This window comes from Corvus moneduloides, chromosome 7 (assembly GCF_009650955.1).
Source record: "Corvus moneduloides isolate bCorMon1 chromosome 7, bCorMon1.pri, whole genome shotgun sequence".
In the NCBI taxonomy this organism is placed as follows: Eukaryota; Metazoa; Chordata; class Aves; order Passeriformes; family Corvidae; genus Corvus; species Corvus moneduloides.
Genome location: NC_045482.1, coordinates 16,709,714 through 16,729,581, shown reverse-complemented (window position 1 = coordinate 16,729,581; position 19,868 = coordinate 16,709,714). Strand labels below are relative to the sequence as shown.

Below are 19,868 nucleotides of genomic sequence, written 5' to 3'. Positions count from 1 at the left end.
TACGTTGAGACAAATGACTTCTCTTAGAAAGCCCTGTGCACCTCGGGCACACCCTGGGACTCCTGCAGAAGTCCCCTGTAAGCAGAGCGTAGCCTCCTTCTCCTCTCTTTCCTACCAAGCATCGGATGCCACCTGCCTGTCCCCGGCACTGCGGAGCTCTGCGCGTAGCGCACCCTCACAGGGCCCCCGGCGCTGGGACGCGGCCTGGGCGGCGGGGGCGGGGCGGGGGCGGCCCCAGTGAGGGGAGGCGGGGCCGCCCCGCGCGCCCGTCGCGGCTGCGCCGGCGCCGCCACCCCCACAGCGGGCGGCGGTTCGTGCGCGGGGCCGGCGTGGGACCGACGAGGGCGGGAAGGCGCTGAACGCCGGCACGGTGATCTCTTCTCTTTCCTGCCTTCCCTATCCCTCTCCCCACCTTCCCTCGCTCCCGACCCTTTCTGTCCTCCCGGCGGGGAAAGCGCCGCGCGGGGCTCGCGGCGCGCGGACGGGAGGGGTGGGGGGGCAGGGGGGGGAAGGGGGGGATGGGCGGCGGGCCCTGCGAAGAAAAGCGGTAACGGCCGCAGCGCGCGCGCCGCCGCGAGCCCGCCTTGCCGCCACGTGACCCCCCGCGCCCGCCCCCTCCTCTCCCGCCCGGCTCCATATTGGCGCTGCGCTGGCCGAGCCCGGGCACAAAATGGAGGTAACTGCGCGCGGGGCGTGGGGCTGGCCGCCATCGGCCGAGGCGGGGGTGGAAGGCGAGGCGGCTCCTGCCGCACCGCGCGGAGCTGCAGCGGCTCGAATTCCTCCCGACCCTGCGGGCGGGAAAATGCGGAGGGAAGGGGGTGGTCGGCGGCAACACGTCATAGAGCTTCTTGCGGTTCCCGCGGCCGCCGCCTCCTTGTAGCGTTCCTGGCGCGCTCCAGAGCCGCTTTCGCCTGCGACACGCCGCGTTATTCCGCAATGGCGGCGCGGGCAGGAAGAGAGAGGGAGCGGGAGAGGCGGCGCTTCCGCCGCGCGGCCCCGCGGGCTGCGGCCGCCATTTCGCAGCGCTTCGACGCGTGGGTGAGAGGGGCTCGGCCCGGGGCAGGGCTGTGGGCAGCAGAGCCCTTTGCAGGAATCCCAGAGACACCGAAACACCTGGGCCCGTATTCGGGCAGGAGTAGGGCAAGGCGAGCCGTACGCGTGCGTGCGTCATTGTTCTGCTCTCCCCGTGTTCCCCCCTCCCCCGCCCCCCCCCAGGCCCGCCCTCCTTCCAGCGTAAGCTGCCCGGAGTAGTGAGTGCGGCAGGGATGTTCTTGAACACACAGACTTGAAAAGCATTAAGATCGTTTAGTGCAGTACGGTGCTTCTCGCAGAACAATGCTCCTACGCGTTGCAGCACCTCCCTAATATCTCGCCCCTGCCCAGGGGGAGTTAAAACGTGTCGAGAGCCTTTGCTGCTCGGGGGGGTGGGGGAAAGAAAAGTACAGAGTTCTTTTGCTTTTCTCCAAACCCCCAATTACACATGCAAAAGACCCACGACATTCGCTGGTATCCTGCCATGATCCTGGTGGGCAGTACGAAGAAGCAGTCCTGCACAAATGTAGAGGAACCATCCCTGCCGTACTTGGAGGGCATTAGTCACGACACTCTCTCCTTGCTTTTCTTCCCTTTCCTCAAAACTTAAAGTTTTTTTGCTCAAATGTTTCAGAGTATGGCAAGCAAAAATAGTGCATTTTTGTGTGTGTGGTGTTTTATCTTTGCTCCCTTCATTCCTGAAACCTTAAATAATTCAGATCAGAAAAACCAGCAGGTTACACTAGTTTCTGTTACTACGTTAAAAACAGAAGACACTGGATCACTTAGCAAAGCAGTTAAAAATAACTGTTTCGTGTAAGCAATTGCTTTAGCTGCCTCAGGGTTTAATAACTGGGAAGGGTGATGTGTTCAAAGCTTTTGAAAGATGCTTCAGTAAAGCTTGGAAACCTATCATGTCAGGTATTAAGCTAATATCTTGGAGTTTTTTCCAGGCACATGTTCCTATTGGTGTTGGAAATACACTTCCAACACACTTAGAGCTGAGAATCAGTTTTTTCCTGCTTTTAACTTTTAGGTTTGGTAAAATACCCTATTGTATGTACTTTAGGTCCAACTTCAGTTGCTTACAGAAAAGACCAGTGTATTTCCATAGTATTCTCTGTTTGAATGGGTGAACTTGCATCTTCGTAATGTCTGGTTTGTTTCTGTTAGCTTCTTTTCTCCTGTAAGAAATAGAGCAGTATTATAAGTAATGAGGCATGTCCTGGTGTCTTTTATCGTAACACATTTCCTTGGAGAGTGTTTTAAGTTCTGTAGTTAACTTGCAGTATATAATTGCTCAGCAGTTTAGCTAGTGTTTAATAATAAAAGTATTCTAAATATTTTTATCTCGAGTTAAATAGAGTATTTTGTTGGTGATAAGAATCTAGTACTGTCAGCCTTAACAACTTTCTGTAAGGGAAAATAGGAATAGTTCTGAGCCAGGGCTGTGTCTTGCCTCAGCTGATGGTGTGCGTTCGCAAGGAGACAACTCCCTTTTTAACCCTCAAGGCCTTCAGCGGCCATTGGGGCAGGGACCATGCCCCGGAGCTTTATGTTGGCCAGTGTGGAGCCTCACTGGGGAAAGCAGTGGGTGACAACTTCAGAAGGGCATTGCATACTTTCCATTACTTTGAAAAGGTATTTAAATAAGCTTATCCCTTTCCTCCCTAACAATTTCTGAAGTTTTATTTCGCCATACAGCTAGTTTGTAGAAAGCCCCTGAAATGTTATTTTCATACGTCCTATATATGACTTAAAAAACTGAACAGGTCAGTTAAAGCACTTACTGTCCTAGTATGTCTTAGGCCAAACTGATGTTTGATGTAAAGGATTTCAGGAGTACGTTTAACGTTGCGTAGAGAGGAACTGAAGATAATACACTTCTGCTGTACTCAATAAAACCTTTTAATTTGTTTATGTGTTAAGTCATGATACTGATGATTTCACAGTTGAGTTTAATTTGAAACCGGATTTTAGCATGAAGTTATATTCAAGAATTTCCACTTTGAATAACAGCATATATTGCTCATTAGTAGAGACCTACCTGCCTGCCTTTCTGTATGCAGGAGCAAAATTTGCCAGAAGAAAACCTGAAAAAACCCCCCCTACAATCCAAACAAACAAAACCCCCACCTAATCTTGTAAATACCTATGCTTTTAAATGCAGCATAAGTATAGTTTTACTGAAGTATGTTAAATGTAGTTAACAATATTGCGTTCTGGCTACTGTAGTAGAGCTTCAAGAAACATCCAAAGTAGTAACGACTATTGGCCAAAGATACCAGTACATTAATACTAAGAGTAATTGAATTATCCTAGAAAATTTTATAGAAAAAAGGCCAAAGGGAACATGATTTTTTTATTTGAATGTATAGGTTCATCTACTGAGTTTATCTTGTAAAAGACTTCCTATTTGTAATGATACATACATTACGTACATAGTACAGGGTAGTAATCAAATATGGCAGCAAAAGTAATGCAGATGCCCAGTGCTGTAGACTGCTGAGGATCGGCTGTTGAAGTTCTTGATGTTGCAAGGTAGCATCAGTAAAGGGTTCTTGTACTACTCTTAGTGGAAAATAAATCCTCTGGTTTTCCACAGTGCTGGATAGCTGATTACAAGAGGTTACACATCAGAAATTTCTAATACGTGGTATTAGAAAAAATGTTACATGTTCTGGGGTTTAAAATCCATAGAAGCAGAATATATATAGTGGGTTTGGGTATCAAAGGTAGAGTTTACTTGCTGTGTATTAGTTGTATTCACAATAGTTTTGTAAGACAGTAATAGATAAAGGTTTGCTACAGATTTGAGCATTAGTTTGTACTTAGTTATTCCAACAGTTGTAAAGTGAGCTTTACTAGGTTAGCAGATGTTCTTCTTCCAGCTCTTTGTAACCATCTGCTAAATAGGCTGAGGCTTTTTATTCTACCCTTCTAAATACTTCAGGGAATTTTTTTTTCTACTTTAACCCGTTTCTTCCTGTAAACCACACCGGTGCATTGCAGCCAGAGGAGGCCCTGTGTCACAGGAACTGGGGTAAGTACTGACTTATCCAACCTGTTTTCTAGGTTTCCTAGATCTAAAAGAAAGGCCGAGTTAGAGTACCCTTCCAAAATGGCTGCTATTAAGGAAGAGAGAGAAGTGGAAGACTACAAGAGGAAAGGAAGACGATCCTCACAGGTGAGAGCATGGGTTTTTTCTATTAAAAATAAAGTAGTTTTAAGGGGAAAATATGGAAAAACCATTTCTATCTGATATATTAATATCTTTTTTTTTCTACCTTCTTCATCCCCGTATTAGCGAGTAACTTTAAATTGCAGTTTATCACTTAAAATTTAAGGGGTGGGGTGTTAAGCATAATGGGGAAATTTTGCTTGTCTAGTTTCTGTTATAAGAAAACTGATTAAATATATGTTTCTGATTAAAGCAAGGTGTAATTATTAAGAAATTCATCCTCAGAGTATCAGCAGGAACTTGATTACTGCCTACCTTCAAAGTCCTGTTTTTAGTGGGAATGAAGACAGGTTCCTATGTTCTTTTTTTTTTTTTTTTTTTTAATAAAAAAATGGTTGCCTGATAGTCACTGCAAATGAAAGCGAGCTGTACTAAGTAAAAATAACTGTTTTCTTTTGCTTCTAGCAGAAATACCGTAGACTGAATAAGGTGCGTAGTATAGAGAAGATGATGTTGGGGCTGTTTCTGGGAGGATGGGAGCTAGTTACTTTGGGGTAGGGTGTGGAAGTGGGAGGGGGGGAAAGTTCTTAATACCCTTCAGAAAACAATTTTAAGATCAGCAAAAAGGGTATTAAATATGCTTATATAGCTTATCACTGAGGCATTTTCTCTTCGTTTATTTGGATTTGTTTGCTTTCTAACATTACTTTTTCAGGTTGTCTGAATATCTTAGCTAGTTCAAACCAAGTTTTTTCTGGAATGATATACTACTGCAATGTGGGAGGGCCTATACATTTGAATCACGAACAAATCTTGTCTGAGTTGCATGTGTCTGGTAGTGTATGGTTATTTTGTATTAGAGTATGGTGTGTAAAGTCCTTTTGGAAGGAATGTTGAAACTCTCTTCGCTCATTTGGACTTTGGATTGAGTGTAACTGGGGTTATCAGCCGCATACTAAATAAGCTCTTGTAGTTCACAAAAGTAGATTGCCCTGCAATGATCTTTAGAAGCTATTGAGTTTCTAGAGAATGTTTCACAGGGAAAGTTGCTGAGGCCCCAGTTGCCTGTAAGCTTTCTCGTTTCAGAAGACAGTCTAGGATCGTAGTGCCCGGGGAACAGGGTGGTCTCAGGTTTAGCCACAGCTGTGAGTGTAGGTTTGGTGACAGGCATTTTGTGGACACCTGCTGCTGCTTAGAGGTAGAATGCGTGGGAGGGCTCCACTGCAAAACTGTGTCTTTAGAGAGAAATAACTGCAACTCCAAAACGCTGACGATTCAAAACCCCTGCCATAGGAAATTTCAGTTGATGGCAGCCTCAGGATAGAAGCAGTATGTATCTGCAGCAGTGTTGTCAAAAGGTGTCGGGATTTCTGCACAGGTGAGGATTTTTGCAGGAGTCTCAGGAGGTTCTAGCTGCCATTTTCTCTTCCCCTCGTAGGCGAGAGGTACAGTTAGAGTGCGCCGAGCGTGCGGGGATTTCGGTAGGGCCTGGAGGCAGCGGTTGGGTTTTGCTGCGGCAGGAGCTGAGCAGGGCCCGCAGCGCCGGCCTCGCCCTGGGCCCCGCGGCGGGGCCCCGCCCATGGCGCCACTGCGGCGCCGGCCCGCGCGCGCCCCGCCCTCGGCTCCATATTGGCGGCGCGGCCGCCGCGGCTGAGCACAAAATGGAGGCGGCCGGGCCTGCGCAGAGCTTGGGTTGTAGGGGGGTAGGCTAAATTTGAGGCAGAATGAAAGATCTCCGCCTCCGCAGAGGCTTCTAGTGTGTCTGGAAGCCCCTCTTAACTGCTGTGGGGGAGAAACGGTGTCTTGCCGACTAAAGGCAGGCTGGGCGTTCTTGCAGCTGCTCTCCCCACCCCCACCAAAGGAGTGCTGCAAAATGGCGTGCTGGCCTGCCGTGTCAGCTGAGCAGGAGGCAGCCTGCTGATTCTGATAGAGCAGGGTGATAGTTACACTAAGGGAGAGATGTGTTGTGCAGGATTTTCTGTCCAGGAGAGACTGCTGTTAGAAATAACTTGCAGCAGGACAACTGAAAAGCAGCATCTTGTGTGATTGAGGACAGCACTCTGAAAATTACAGTGAGAACAAACTGCCTAAAAAAAAAAATGCCTGATTTCTCCAAGAAAGTGTAGCCACCTATTTTTGGATAGAGTTCCTATAATATGTATGTGTCCTGAGGATAATTTCTTTCTAGTAGAACAGAGAAGCTGTAACAGCAGTTGTTCTTTGTGCTGTACGAGAACAGCAGTTCAAGTGCACATAATAACAATAAGCAGAAAAGAGCTTCATTTTTCCTTACCTGAAAAATCCTCTGATCATTCTTTTAAGGTAAAAGCACTCTTGAGTTGTTAGCTGAAAACCCTTGTAGCCTTGAGGAGTATGTGTAGAAGAGTTTGAAACACTTAGTGTTCCCAGCTTTAACATAACTCAAAACTGTCAGTAGATTTTTTTTAAAAATTGCAATTAGCAACAAATAATGCTTGACCTAAAGCAGTTTCTATATGCAGTAGGTATGTAATCCTATAAAATTAGAAGTTTACATGTAGTGGGAAGGGAGTTGTTGGGGTTTTTTTATACCTTTGTAGTTGGGATCACTTTAGAAGACACTAGAAGCTTTACTTTGTACTCATGGGACGACTGACTGCTAAAGATTTATATGATGATGCTGAGGTAACAAAGCCTTAAATGGAAAGCTGTTTGTGAGAATGCTGGGATTCTTTCTCATAAAATTCAGCAGATGTAAGGGCAGGGATTTACTTCCTGGATAGCTTTTCATAATCTTAGTTACTGTTTCCTGTAGTACAACCTGAGCATTATAAACCAGCGGTTTGCTAAAGCACTGTATAATTGAGAAACTCTCACTCAAAGGGGCGTAAGCTTTCCTGGCCAACCCTAGCAGCATCGCAGAAGTTAAAGCACTTCAGATTTAAAGCAGAATGTCTACAGATAGAAGTCTGTGGCTGGTGTTACGTAGTTTACCTCTCAGGATAATACTGCATATAGTCTGGTTTAATGCCCTGCAGCAGGAACAGTGAAGGCTGTTGAACATTGATGCTGCAGAACTGAAGTCATACACAGCATAGCTGGCAAGCACCTTGTGGAGTGTTTTTACATGCACAAAAGTACCCACTTGCTGAATGAGATTTTAATAAGACTTCTCTGACGATAGGAGTTGTAAAACAAATTTTTGTAAACTCACTGTCAAATTCCAGGCCTACTAAAAAAGTGCAGCATTGAAACAACAGAAACACAATTGTACTCTTAAGCCCATTTCAGCCATATGATAAAAAACTGAGCTTGCAAATTTGCACCTTTTAAAACGTGACTGATCACATGTAGGCAATGTTACCAAGAGCTATTAAAACTTACTTGTTCTGTGATGCTTGCTAAGTTACCCATCTTATTCCAGTGGTTGTACCCACTACTGGTCATTGATGAGTTGTTCATGGCATTTTTTTGTCTGTAAGACATAGGTCCATATTGCTTCACATTTGACAGGTATTTCTTATAACACTAAAATCCACATATGTACTTGCACTTTCTTGCTTACGTGTACTCCAATCATAAAATTACGCAAGTACAAAATTTATAATTTTAAGGAATTTAGAATTGATATGTTTCTTAAAAATGTGTGAAAGTAACCTTTCAAAATGGACATCCCCAAAGAGTAGGCACTCAGTCTGAGCAGGACCCTTTTATTCTTGCATACCTCGTCCTTAAATTTTTTATACTTCCGCATAATTATGTTTCATAAGGTGTCAGAGCTTCCCTTTATCTAACAGTGCGTCATCCCCAGTCCCTACAGCGCAATCTGCAACTCAAAGATAGGCACAGAGTGAATGCACTTCAGGGTGCTGGGGAGCAACCAAGTTACCTAGTATATGGAAATCCCTTTACTGTTTGCATTTTAGCACTCTTAAGTTGTTAGTTAGTGTTCTAATTAAAATCACACCTCATTAAGTGTTTACTATGCTGCTGTCTAAACCCATTAGAAGTCATTTTTTTTATGTAAATGTACTTCACCTATTTGTAGTTATAATATGCAAAGATAATTTCTAGTAATTCAGTGAAATTTTAATTCTGTGGTTTGTATTCAAAATATGTTTTCAATTTTTTGATTTTCTAGGGCCATGAGCCGAAGGAGCCAGAGCAGTTACGAAAGCTGTTCATTGGAGGTCTGAGCTTTGAAACAACAGATGATAGCTTGAGAGAGCACTTCGAGAAATGGGGCACGCTCACGGACTGTGTGGTAAAGTCTCTGTTGTTAGTTTGTGCTTTTGAAAGGATTAGGTACTTAAAGTAGCACAGAAATGCAGAGTGCCTCCTTGTGTGTTTGCAGGTGATGAGAGACCCACAAACAAAACGTTCCAGAGGCTTTGGCTTTGTGACTTATTCCTGTGTGGAGGAGGTGGATGCTGCCATGAGTGCTCGACCACATAAGGTTGATGGACGCGTGGTTGAACCAAAGAGAGCAGTTTCAAGGGAGGTGAGTTAGTGTTCCAGTTAACTGTATATCCTAATCTTTACCTAATAATTTAAAGCACTGAATGTCATTTTTGGTATTGCAGGATTCTGTAAAGCCTGGGGCACACCTCACAGTAAAGAAAATATTTGTTGGTGGAATTAAAGAAGACACAGAAGAATATAATTTAAGGGAGTACTTTGAAAAATATGGCAAGATTGAAACCATAGAAGTCATGGAAGACAGGCAGAGTGGAAAGAAAAGAGGCTTTGCTTTTGTAACTTTTGATGATCATGATACAGTTGATAAAATTGTTGGTACGTAACCTCTTTAGTGAGAAATGACTTACGGGATAAAAGTGTTCACATAAGATTTCATAACAGCCATGTGTAGAATGAGGTGTTTGCATGATCAGCTGCTTTACTGTTGTGTAAGGGATAGGGTTGATTTAGTGTTACTTTTCAAAGCATGCTCATGCCTTACAGTAGCTTTCTATGAGAGTTTTACACTATGTTGCTGTGGTGTGATTTTCTAACTTTCCTATTTCACTATTTTCTGTAGTTCAGAAATACCATACTATAAATGGACACAACTGTGAAGTGAAAAAAGCACTCTCAAAACAAGAGATGCAGACTGCTAGCTCTCAGAGAGGTGAGTTGTAGTTGTGCATAGCTATTTTGTGTAACAGGTTTTCAATTAATGTAATTCAAGTGAAATATTTTGTAGGTCGTGGGGGTGGCTCAGGCAACTTCATGGGCCGTGGAAACTTTGGAGGCGGTGGAGGGAATTTTGGCCGAGGAGGAAACTTTGGCGGGAGAGGTAAATGGCTGGAATACTAGTATAGAATGTGATTTATCTTTTGGTTGGTTTTTTTTTGTTTCCTGTGTCAGTTGGCTCAAACACTTGACATGTGTGTTCAGGAAAACATTCTCATCTGTTTTGTGTTCTAGGAGGCTATGGGGGTGGTGGTGGCGGTGGTGGGAGCAGAGGAAGCTTTGGGGGTGGTGACGGATACAATGGATTTGGTGATGGTAAGTGTATTGTTCATTTCCTTTTCTCCCCAATGTTAGAACCAGCTGTAAGTCTTGCCTTCACCTTGAAAGCGAAGTCTATTTTGGTGATAATGTGAAAATGGCAATAACAAAAATAAAACGTCTACATTGTAGAGCTGTGAAGAATTAACTTCTTTTTGTTCTCCCCACAAAATAATGGGTGGAAAAAATACTTGTTTGTATTTACCCTTTAAAAAATCTCGTATGACAAGGTCATGAGGGAGCTGTTTTATTATTGAGAACTAAGTAAAGATTCTGATGTCAGTTGAGATGACTAAAACTGAATAAAGCAGTAATCAGCTGTCATACCAGAAATGTTTTCAGTTGGCTCTTAAGACTTCTTTTTGTAGTTCAGTAGTATCTTTTTCATGATGCAGTTAGGATGAGTATCCAACATGCATCTGAAGAGAAATACAGAAATTACCAAAAAGCAAAAAGGGATGAGACAAGTAGCATGTAATTAATTACTTAGGTCCTGACTTTATGGGCATGGGGTTGTTTTTAAAATTAAATAGTTTAGATAAATCATGCAACCACAATGAATATAGTACAGGGAAAGTGCTGTGGGTCATTTTTATTGTTCAAGTGTGTTGGTTTGGGGTTTTTTTGTTAAATGGATCTTTCCTTACTGGTACTTAGCTTTGGTGTGTTAAGTTTGACTCTTCTTCTGTTCAAAGGTGGCAACTATGGAGGCGGTCCTGGCTATGGCAGCAGAGGAGGTTATGGTGGTGGTGGAGGACCAGGATATGGAAACCCAGGTGGTGGATATGGAGGTGGGGGAGGAGGATATGATGGCTACAATGAAGGAGGAAATTTTGGTGGTGGTAAGATTGCAGCTTTAGTTTGACATCCATGGTTCTTAGGTTTCATTTTGTAACACCTGAAATACGGTAATGCATAAAATGAGTTATATGAACAGGTTTTAATGTAGAAGGCCATGTTGCATAAAGAAAGTTCTTCTCCATGTGGATCAGCTTTGATAAAGTACAACATTGTTTTGCCAGGGATGTATTTTTCAAAAAGCTTTGGTTATGAATCTGCGTGGAGGCAAAGTATAAGAATTTTAAGTTTTGACCATTTCAAGTATGTTGTCCTTGGATACCAGGTCACAACATGTAGATCATATCCTCCTTTGTGAAGACTATACAGATTTTTATAAGGTTTTTTTAATTATTTGCCCGAATTTTGGGAGTTCAGCTGCTAGAAGTGCTATATACTTGCTGTACTTTCTGATGTATGTGTGCAGTATGTCCATTACACTTCTGTCTTTTGTTGGAGTAAATAGTCATGTACGTTACTGTCATACATGCAAGGTTGTGCAGTAGAAGAACAGTGGTGAAACCTATGTTTTTCTGACTTTGGGGGCCTTAATTTGGCCTATTGGGTTAACAGAAAATTGCCTACTCAAATGTGCTTATAATGTGATGTGTTTCATCTTTGATAAAATACCAATTTCTAATAGTAAAAATACCAAGGGTCTTCGTTACTTGTGCAAGTATTGCATAGAGGTTTTCATAGAGGTCACATCAAAATACATGAACTTAATTTTAAGTTGTTCTAAACTCCTGCAATTTATTTTTACATTGGATGTCAGAATTTGGTGATCTTCATGTCCTAAGTGTTGAACAAACATGGCTTTATAAATTACTTGTTTCAGGTAATTATGGTGGAAGTGGAAACTACAATGATTTTGGCAATTACAGTGGACAACAGCAGTCTAACTATGGTCCCATGAAAGGTGGTGGCAGCTTTGGTGGCAGAAGTTCAGGCAGTCCCTATGGTGGTAAGTGTGATTCTGTACAGAAAATATTTTTTGAGTTAAAATCCCTTGTTCATGTATTTCAGTATACACACTGTTTTTTTAGGTGGTTATGGATCTGGAAGTGGAAGTGGGGGCTATGGTGGTAGAAGATTCTAAAAATGCTACCAGAAAAAGGGTAGGTGTAATGCATATTTATAATGATGATTAATGATGTACAACTGTTCACTGAGAGTAATAATTTTCTTATCCTGTATTCAACAGGCTACAGTTCTTAGCAGGAGAGAGAGCGAGGAGTTGTCAGGAAAGCTGCAGGTTACTTTGAGACAGTCGTCCCAAATGAATTAGAGGAACTGTAAAATCTGCCACAGAAGGAACGATGATCCATAGTCAGAAAAGTTACTGCAGCTTAAACAGGAAACCCTTCTTGATCAGGACTGTCATAGCCACAGTTTGCAAAAAGTGCAGCTATTGATTCATGCAATGTAGTGTCGATTAGATGTACATTCCTGAGGTCTTTCTCTGTTGTAGCTTTGTCTTTCTTTTTTCTTTTTATTTTCCCATTACATCAGGTATATTGCCCTGTAAATTGTGGTAGTGGTACCAGGAATAAACAAATCAATGAATTTTTAACTTTTCAATATTTGTGTAGTTCAGTTTTTCCACATTTAGTACAGAGAACTCTATAACAGAAATGAAATGTAGTTTAGGGTGTTTCCTTGTTAGTTAATAGAGAAGATAAATGCATTTCTCAATTACTATTTTGTATTAATTTAAAGTTAACAATAGAAACACCTATTGATTTGCAGTCTTAAGGGGTCTAGTCTCAGTGTATATACGTAACTGTCATTGACATGAGTTACATAGGCATACAGAGGGAAAACATCTGTATGTTGCATTATAGTTTGTTTAGATGTATAACTAGGATTGAGTTACTCAAATTAGTGTTTGTGAATCATAGAACTAAGCTTTACCTTAATGAAAATTTCAAATTACTTTTTGGTTTGTGCATATTTTTTTAATTTGTAGTTCTGTATTAGTACTAGCGCTTCAAGAAAATAAGGCATGATAAATATTTTAACAAGACCAACTTTAGACACATGAAAGCTGTCTCCCGTCTCATTTGAGATGCATAAGGGATAACTGAAGTTGTTTAAGTCCTGGGTGAAGAGAAAAAGAAATTTGCTTTTTACCTTTATATTTATTGTAATTCCCGAGAAGTTAAGGTGGGGGGAATCAAGTGCCTGTTTCCTTGGGATATACAATGATTCTGTTTCAATAAAACTATACTTTGGGGAGGGTGGCTTGGAATTTTCATCCCCTTTGTCCCCATTTCCTTCTCCCTCGCACCAGACTGCACTGTTTCAATTAAATGAGGCGTCATAGTGAGAGTAATAGGTATGTTCCTCATAATTTAATGGCTATATACTTTCTTGCATGCACCCTAGGCAATTTTCTGGACACATTATTCTGACTGGGAGCCAAGGGTAGCTCAGGTGTAATCACTGACAGTCCCAGGTAATGCGTTTCAAAAGCCCATTCCCCATGGGCTCTTTAATACAGTTCTTGAGCTGTTTCCCTGGCAGATGTGTGTGCTAAGCTGAGAGCTCACAGATTAAACACCGTCTAGTTCTATTTTACCCACTAGAAACTCCCACAACGTAGAGTGGTACGGCCCCGAGTTTCCACAGGCAGAATGATAGTGTGCTACAACTGGATTTGGTGCAGTGGAGTAGAAAATGTGACCAAGTACATACGGCTAGAAATTGTAATTCATTCTCACTTCTGACCTCCAAATTAAGGCACTGCAGTCTGTCCTGTCCTCATCTGATGTGAATTCTCTTGACTATTGCCAGGCCAGTGCTTGCTGTCAATTCAGACTCAGAAGAGTAGGGACCCAGTCAATAAAAGAAATACTCAGACACTTGGCAATATGTATTGGAATTACTCACGCCTGTTTCACTTCTGGGTCAATGTGCAGTATAAGGTAAATGCAATTCCAGTGTAGGAATGAATCTGCAAAGATGTATGAAATTGCTCAAGGCATAATCAGTCATATTAATAATGAATTATAATTTTTAAGAAGTGGTAGAAAAGTGTGTTGTTTGAAAAAAATTAAACATGTTATTTAAACGCTGTTATTGGAGTGTATTTAGACTGCAGTACACTAAAACAAGGAACCAGTGTCAAGATGGTAGCCTCCAAAAATGGATTTCTGCTTATTCTTGTCTGTGGAGTTCTGAAAGATCTCAAAAGTTAAAGCAAGAATTGGTGGTTTAGTGAACGCTTCTGTTGTTGTACATGTTCATTTGGGCTTGGGGTGGGGGGGAGGCTGTACTTCAATAAAGGCATTTTTTAAACAACCCATTTGAGTTTGAAAACATGGGAAACTAAACCACAACTCACTAGGGAGTGAGACACCTAACTACCGACTTGCTTTGTACGTTACCATGCTAGAAGATGTGTAGACTTGCACCTGGGGCCTGCATCTGATTGCAGGGGCAACTGGAGGATGGGGTTGATTTCCCTTCTGACAATTGATCTGGTATTTCTAAATTTTTTTAGAATGTATTGACAGTGTTGTTTTTAACAGGGCCTCTTGTAGCTGTACTGTGACTACAATGTTAACTTTGAAAAATAGTGTTATAATAAACTTTATGAACAAGATCTGTATGCAACCTTTTAAGAGATGGATGTAAGTGACCGCTTTGTAGGTGGGTGGGGTAGCTTAGCTGTTGTTTGTGACGTGGAAAAGTGTAAGCCATGAGGACAGTGATCCGCCAGCTTTACAGAACCTAGGATGTACTTCTTTGATCCATACATTGCTAAGGAGACTCGTAAGACAGGACTTCAGCAGCCTATTGAGTATGGAGAAGTCAGCCTAATTAAAGAATGACAAGGCAGCAAGAGCAACAGCTTCAACTTCCAGAAAAGTGAAGGAATAAGATACTGTGCTGATAGTGAGCAGCTTTCCCAAGGCTAGTTAAATCTGCTTATCACAGCTGAAATATCGAAGAAAGTCTAGCAAGAGTTCTTCACCTTTTGGAACCTCCTTGAGTGATAGCTACTTGAGTTGACTCAAAATCAATAGGTCTAGCATTTAGACCTGAAAGGAAGGGCAATGAGCATAGGTAAGGTTTGCCTTTAAAATTTTTCATGAATTACAAAGAGTGGTGGGAGGTTTTTAAACAAGGTAAGAGTAATTTCTTTAATTTTCAGGTTGAATGAGAAGCTGCTGCTTGACAAAATGGGGAATGTCTTGCACATCCTCTTCAAATGAAGGTTTCTGACTGGGTAAGATTTGTAGTGTATAGTAAAATGTGTTTAACCCTTATTTCCTTCTAGGCTTTCCTTTGACAGCCTTTTAGTATCAAGGGAGGCCATAAGTACTAAGCAGCAAATATTCCAGCGTACGTCATCCAGTGTTTCCTGTTCTGGATGAAGGCTGCTTGCTGGCATAATTCCTATTAAAGAATCTTCTGTTCCTGGCAGATACAAAATTGCTTTGTGTCTGAGATCAACAAAACAAATTGATGTTTTGAAATAATGTGTTTTGGTTACTGGGGAGTGTGCTGGGGTGGGGGGAAATTGTTCTGTACCTTGTCACAGAAAGAGGTGCCCCAGAGAAGCCCAGAAAGGCAGTGACCCTGAAGTGGTTCTTCAGTTCTCAGCAGTGTGTGACACGCTGCTGCTGCACCCATTCTGGGAGGGAGCTTGGCATTGGTGCAAGCTGGGATTTCCCTCCTACATAGTGTACCTTGGCTTAGCAGGTGATGATGTATTTACCTCCACAAATCAAAGAGCTCCCTTTGAGATTCTGGGTGCTTTTAGGCAGGATAGTGGAGACCAATACTGTCATGATACCGAGCTGAAACCACAATAGCATTTGTACAGGTGAATGGCAATAAAAACTTCTTGTGGAATCTTGATTTTACCCAGATTGGAACATGTATTAACTCTTGGAACATGTATTATTTCCATTTCTGCATCCTTGGTTGTTAGAGGTCTTTTTATAAAGTACTTCAGCATCTATTTAAACTTCCCAATACATTTCTGAGCATGTGCATTCTTAGGAAGTCAATTTCTATTTTAGTGTTGGTTTACTTCAGTAGCTCTGAAAGTAGTCAAATGGAACCTGCCTAGTCAGAGGCAGTTGCATGTCACAAACTGATTCAAGTATTTAAACTTTTTACCTGCTGCCTATAGGCTTCCACAAAGTAATTCCTGACTTTTTAATATACAATTAAATGTAATTTGGAAGTAATACAGAGAGATTTTCATAAAATCAGAAGCTATTTAATTGAAATTCTCATGATGACTGCATATATTTTTTAAAAAACGACACAAATTTGTGTCAGTCATAATCTGAAGCTGCAGCAGTACAGTCACAGTTGCCTCAGTATGGTAATGTGCCAGATAGCTTGTTGCTGAGGTGACAAGCTTGCTTTCTTAGACCTAAAAGTGGGAGGAAACCTGTGCTTTTGCTGTGTGTGGCAAAACTCCCACAGGCACGTGTGCAGCAACAGGTTATGGGGAACAGCATTGCCCCTCAGGTGAGGGCAAATGCTCATGTACTTGAGTGGTCTTTGGATTTTTTCAACAGTAAAATTTTGAAAATGTTTTGAAATGGGTTTTTAACAAAAACTTCGTAGTTTACATTCTGGTACTAGGCCTGTGTATAGAGCAGAGCTCTACTTTTCCACATTGCTGCAGACTTGTTCCATGCTCTGGACAGGTCTTTTTGCACCGCATACAGAAACAGATAATCACTATTAGAATTATTTTCACACTTTGATTTATAACACTCTTGTTAGACTAATTTGCTGAATTCAAAATTCAGTTATTTATAGCCAAATTTGTTCAGACATAACTTTGACCAAAATAAACACATTCTTAGGGGAATACTTGGTCAAGTGTATGTATCTCTGTCCAAGAGGCACTTCTAAGAGTTAAAAACGTTGTTTCAGGGTCATGCTTTTGTTTACTGGCTTCTGTTGAAAATAGCAGCTGTAAATGGAGATGGGGATATGAAGATGCAAGTGTAACGAAGCATTGGTCCCTAGGCTGCAGTTGTACAGAGATTTACTTGATAACAAAAATGGTACTTCCAGGTAGTGAAGGGGGTTTCCCCAAAAGCAGCCCAGATTGATGGAGAATTGGTAACTCTTATTACAGAAAACTGAAATTAAACACGGCATCTTAACTTTGATATCCTTTCAATACTTAAGGTTCCTAGTCTTTTCAAGCATTAACTGTGTGATGTACTGACATGCTGTCTTTGGTTCCTGTGTTTAAGCCATTAACATGTTTTCATGTACTGTCTACACTGAGGTGGAATATTCACAAATGAGTCTGTGGTCTCTGACAAGTGTGTGTATCTTAAATTGTGTGGAGCATGTGAGATCTTGAGTGTCACTGAAATTCAGGTATCTGATGGATGATTCTTTTTCTGCTGTGGGTGCTACAGGTTGACATCTCTCTCTATTAGCTTTTTCCTGAACTAAAGTATCCAAGTATCTCCATAGAAGAAAAAATGGCCTTCATGTAGAAGATAATATCGCAAGATTGGAAACAGAATAAAATGGTGTAATAACTGACAAAGACTTCAAGAGCAATGGTGCTAGTGTGCTGACATCTTAGAACTTGTGGTTAAACAAGTTAAAATAGCATGGAAATTTAAAATTTCAGTATAGTCCATAATGGATTGAAATTTGTTAAAATATTTCAATTTTGTATCAGAATAAAGTGTATATTATCAAATTACTTACAATCTAAAATGTGTTGGCATCACCTTCTTTTAGTGCTGTGAAGAACACGAAGTGGTCTTGAATTATTTCAGCACGTTTTCTTACAGGATCATCTTTCTGACTTGGGACTGCAAGCCAAAAAATTTTGGTTTAGCCCAATGTTTCAGCTTTACTCTTAATAGTTTTAAAACTGAATGTTTTGATCAAGAAACAAATGGTCTCTACGTGGCAGCTTGTCAACGTATGAGGTCAGCATTGTGATGCTTTAGATTTGGCAATGTCACTAGTGATTCTCAGGTTTGGGAACGTACTTTGTACCTCAGTAATAATAATAATAAAATGAAGGTTATAGTTTGCAATCTGATGTTTTTATATAGGTAATGTGGAATTTTTTTCCTTAATGATGTTGGGTGTTTTGATGAGAGTGCAGCATTCACTGTGTTGATGATGTGAAGAACACTGGTTTAAACTGAATGCAAGTTGTCACGGGTGGAGTTACTTTAGCCTGCTTCTTCACCTGGTAAAATTCAAACAAGGCTGCTGTGTTAACTGCAGGTTTCTTCTTGTTGCACTTTTGTTTTGGTAATGGAAGGAGTATCTTTGTATTATGTTTTAGACAAATGGGTGGTGCAGCCGGTAAAGGCTGTAAGCATGCTGTTTGCCTTTGGGTTTCACCTTAGTGAACAAATTAAGGAACAAGTGGAAGTGCAGGGCAGGAGTTTACTGAGGTGTCTGTTTTATAGCCGATCTGTAATTAAAAGTATTTCTATTGTAGCTGTAGACAGAATTTTCTCTGACAGACATTTGATAGTGTAGTTAATGGCAAGGGGAACTCAGGAGCTCTTTAGGTGCTCTGTGCTTTGCCATCAGCCCTGCCTGTGTGTAAGAGTTACTGTGTATCAGTGTTGAAAGACTATCCGCGGCCATGGCTCGGTGTGCTTGCTCCTTGATGCCTATGCTCTAAAATTGCCATCCTCAAATATGGATTAGTCCTCTTGTTTTAAATGGCAGCAGTGTCTTGCATTCCCCTAGTGCTCAGCCAGGCTTGGCAATTGTTGGGGTTTTCCTTCCTGAGCAGTGCTGGTGCCAAAGCTGGAAGGCACATTTTAACAGCATCAGAAGGGAAGATAACCCCCGCTGCTGCAGCAGTTTTGATGTAGGACAGCCAGGCACCAGCTAAATTGTCTAGAGCAAATAAAGTCCATTAAATCGAGTCTCCAGGTTTTCAACCATTATTGCTGACCATTTACTCCAAGCAGAGGAGTGTTTCTGCATTCAGAGTGTGTCAAGGACGGGGCAGGGGGATGGCCTGGCACACAGCTCACACAGAAGGTCAGGTAAGCAGCCTCAAGGTGCAAGCTGGATCACCTAGATCTGCATTTTCCAGTGTCTTCTGCAAAAGCACAGATGTTAGTACTTGATGCAACAGGTTCCTAGTACTCATGAGATGCTGGAAAGCTGAGCCGAATTTTTTCATGACTCCACTGTATTTGCAGTGTCAGACACAGACAATTTGCAGGGCAGAACCTCACTTGAAAGTCTGCAGCAAGTAACTGTATGAGAAGCCTCGTGAAATCTTTTTCTCTTCAGGTAGGTAGGGCTGGAACACCTGCAAGTCCCAGGTTTAAGTACCAAAGACTTCTTTCTGGTCCTGGTACTTGGCAGTACCCCTGCCTTTTAAAGACGATGTAGTCAATAGGATCGTGGCTCCTGGTGTTACACTGCCCTGGAACAAACCTACCTTTGTGGTGAAGCTGTTCCTGCCCTGCTTTTCCTCCCCCTGCTCTGCCAAGGCAGAGGGGCAGGAAGAACGTGTTTGCACCAGGTGCCTCTGCTATTCAGAACTGGTAAATGAGTTCACGGAAGATGGAGACAAGGTGACAAAGTTTTGGGGTAATAAAACCAAAAGTTCGTTGTGAAGTTACACTGACTGATGCTACTGTGGCCAGCCAAGCAGTAAAAGATAATCTGCCATTCAGTGCATCTGGGGAAAACCAAAGCTGGTACCTACATCACTGAAGGCTCCAAACCAATTATTGCTGTTCAGGTGAGAAGGCTTGCAGGCACTGGAGTGTTGTATGAAAGCAGCAAGCAACACAGAACAGCTGGAAATTGGAATCCTTTCACAGCAGCCCGTGACACAACAATACTTTCTCTGCTTCCTAAATGCACAGGGTTTTTTTTTTTTTGAGGACACTCAAAAGGTCCATAAAAAGTGATATGATGTAGAATTGGGATGATATGAAATTGTTCTTCTAGCTTTCATAGCCAGCTGAGAGGCTTTCTGATTGACATGCAACTCCAGCACAGTTAAGAAGTTTGGGAATAAACACATCAAGACTGAATTCAGGAACAACCTGTATCATTTTACTTAACCTAACTTTGTGAATAATGAGCTAATGGAAGGCTGGATTCCTAATCTGATATCCCTCTTTTAAACCTCTTCTACTGTATTATTAAACCATCTCTGTGGGTCCTATTCTACCCTTTCTCGACACCTCCATTTCCTTATTTTGGAAATACGTACCAATAAAGTTGCAGAGCAACTTTTTTTTTATCTATTTAAATGACATTATGCATAACATTGCAATAGATAAATTCCTAAAATGATATAGGTCCTCAGTGGCAAGAAAAAAATCAC

The 19,868-nt window shown here is 41.8% G+C and overlaps 1 protein-coding gene across 11 annotated transcripts; it reads left to right on the top strand.

The window, feature by feature from the left end:
* Positions 1–266: 266 nt before the first annotated feature.
* HNRNPA3 (heterogeneous nuclear ribonucleoprotein A3) lies at positions 267–17,586 on the top strand. 11 transcript variants are annotated; one of them, XR_004241277.1, is made up of 14 exons: positions 267–370; positions 4,108–4,219; positions 4,679–4,702; positions 8,334–8,456; positions 8,547–8,693; positions 8,776–8,986; positions 9,231–9,320; positions 9,381–9,488; positions 9,620–9,700; positions 10,399–10,545; positions 11,379–11,504; positions 11,587–11,658; positions 14,700–14,774; positions 16,969–17,244. XR_004241277.1 is itself a non-coding variant. In XM_032114672.1 (13 exons), exons 2-12 carry the CDS (start codon positions 4,154–4,156, stop codon positions 11,637–11,639), a joined length of 1,176 nt encoding a protein of 391 aa, XP_031970563.1. In that variant the 5' UTR covers positions 267–370; positions 4,108–4,153; the 3' UTR covers positions 11,640–11,658; positions 14,700–17,586. The 11 variants fall into 11 exon arrangements, 9 of the variants coding, with proteins under 9 accessions (XP_031970563.1, XP_031970561.1, XP_031970568.1 ...); XR_004241276.1 differs by having other exon boundaries at positions 16,948–17,244; XM_032114672.1 differs by having other exon boundaries at positions 14,700–17,586.
* Positions 17,587–19,868: the final 2,282 nt, after the last annotated feature.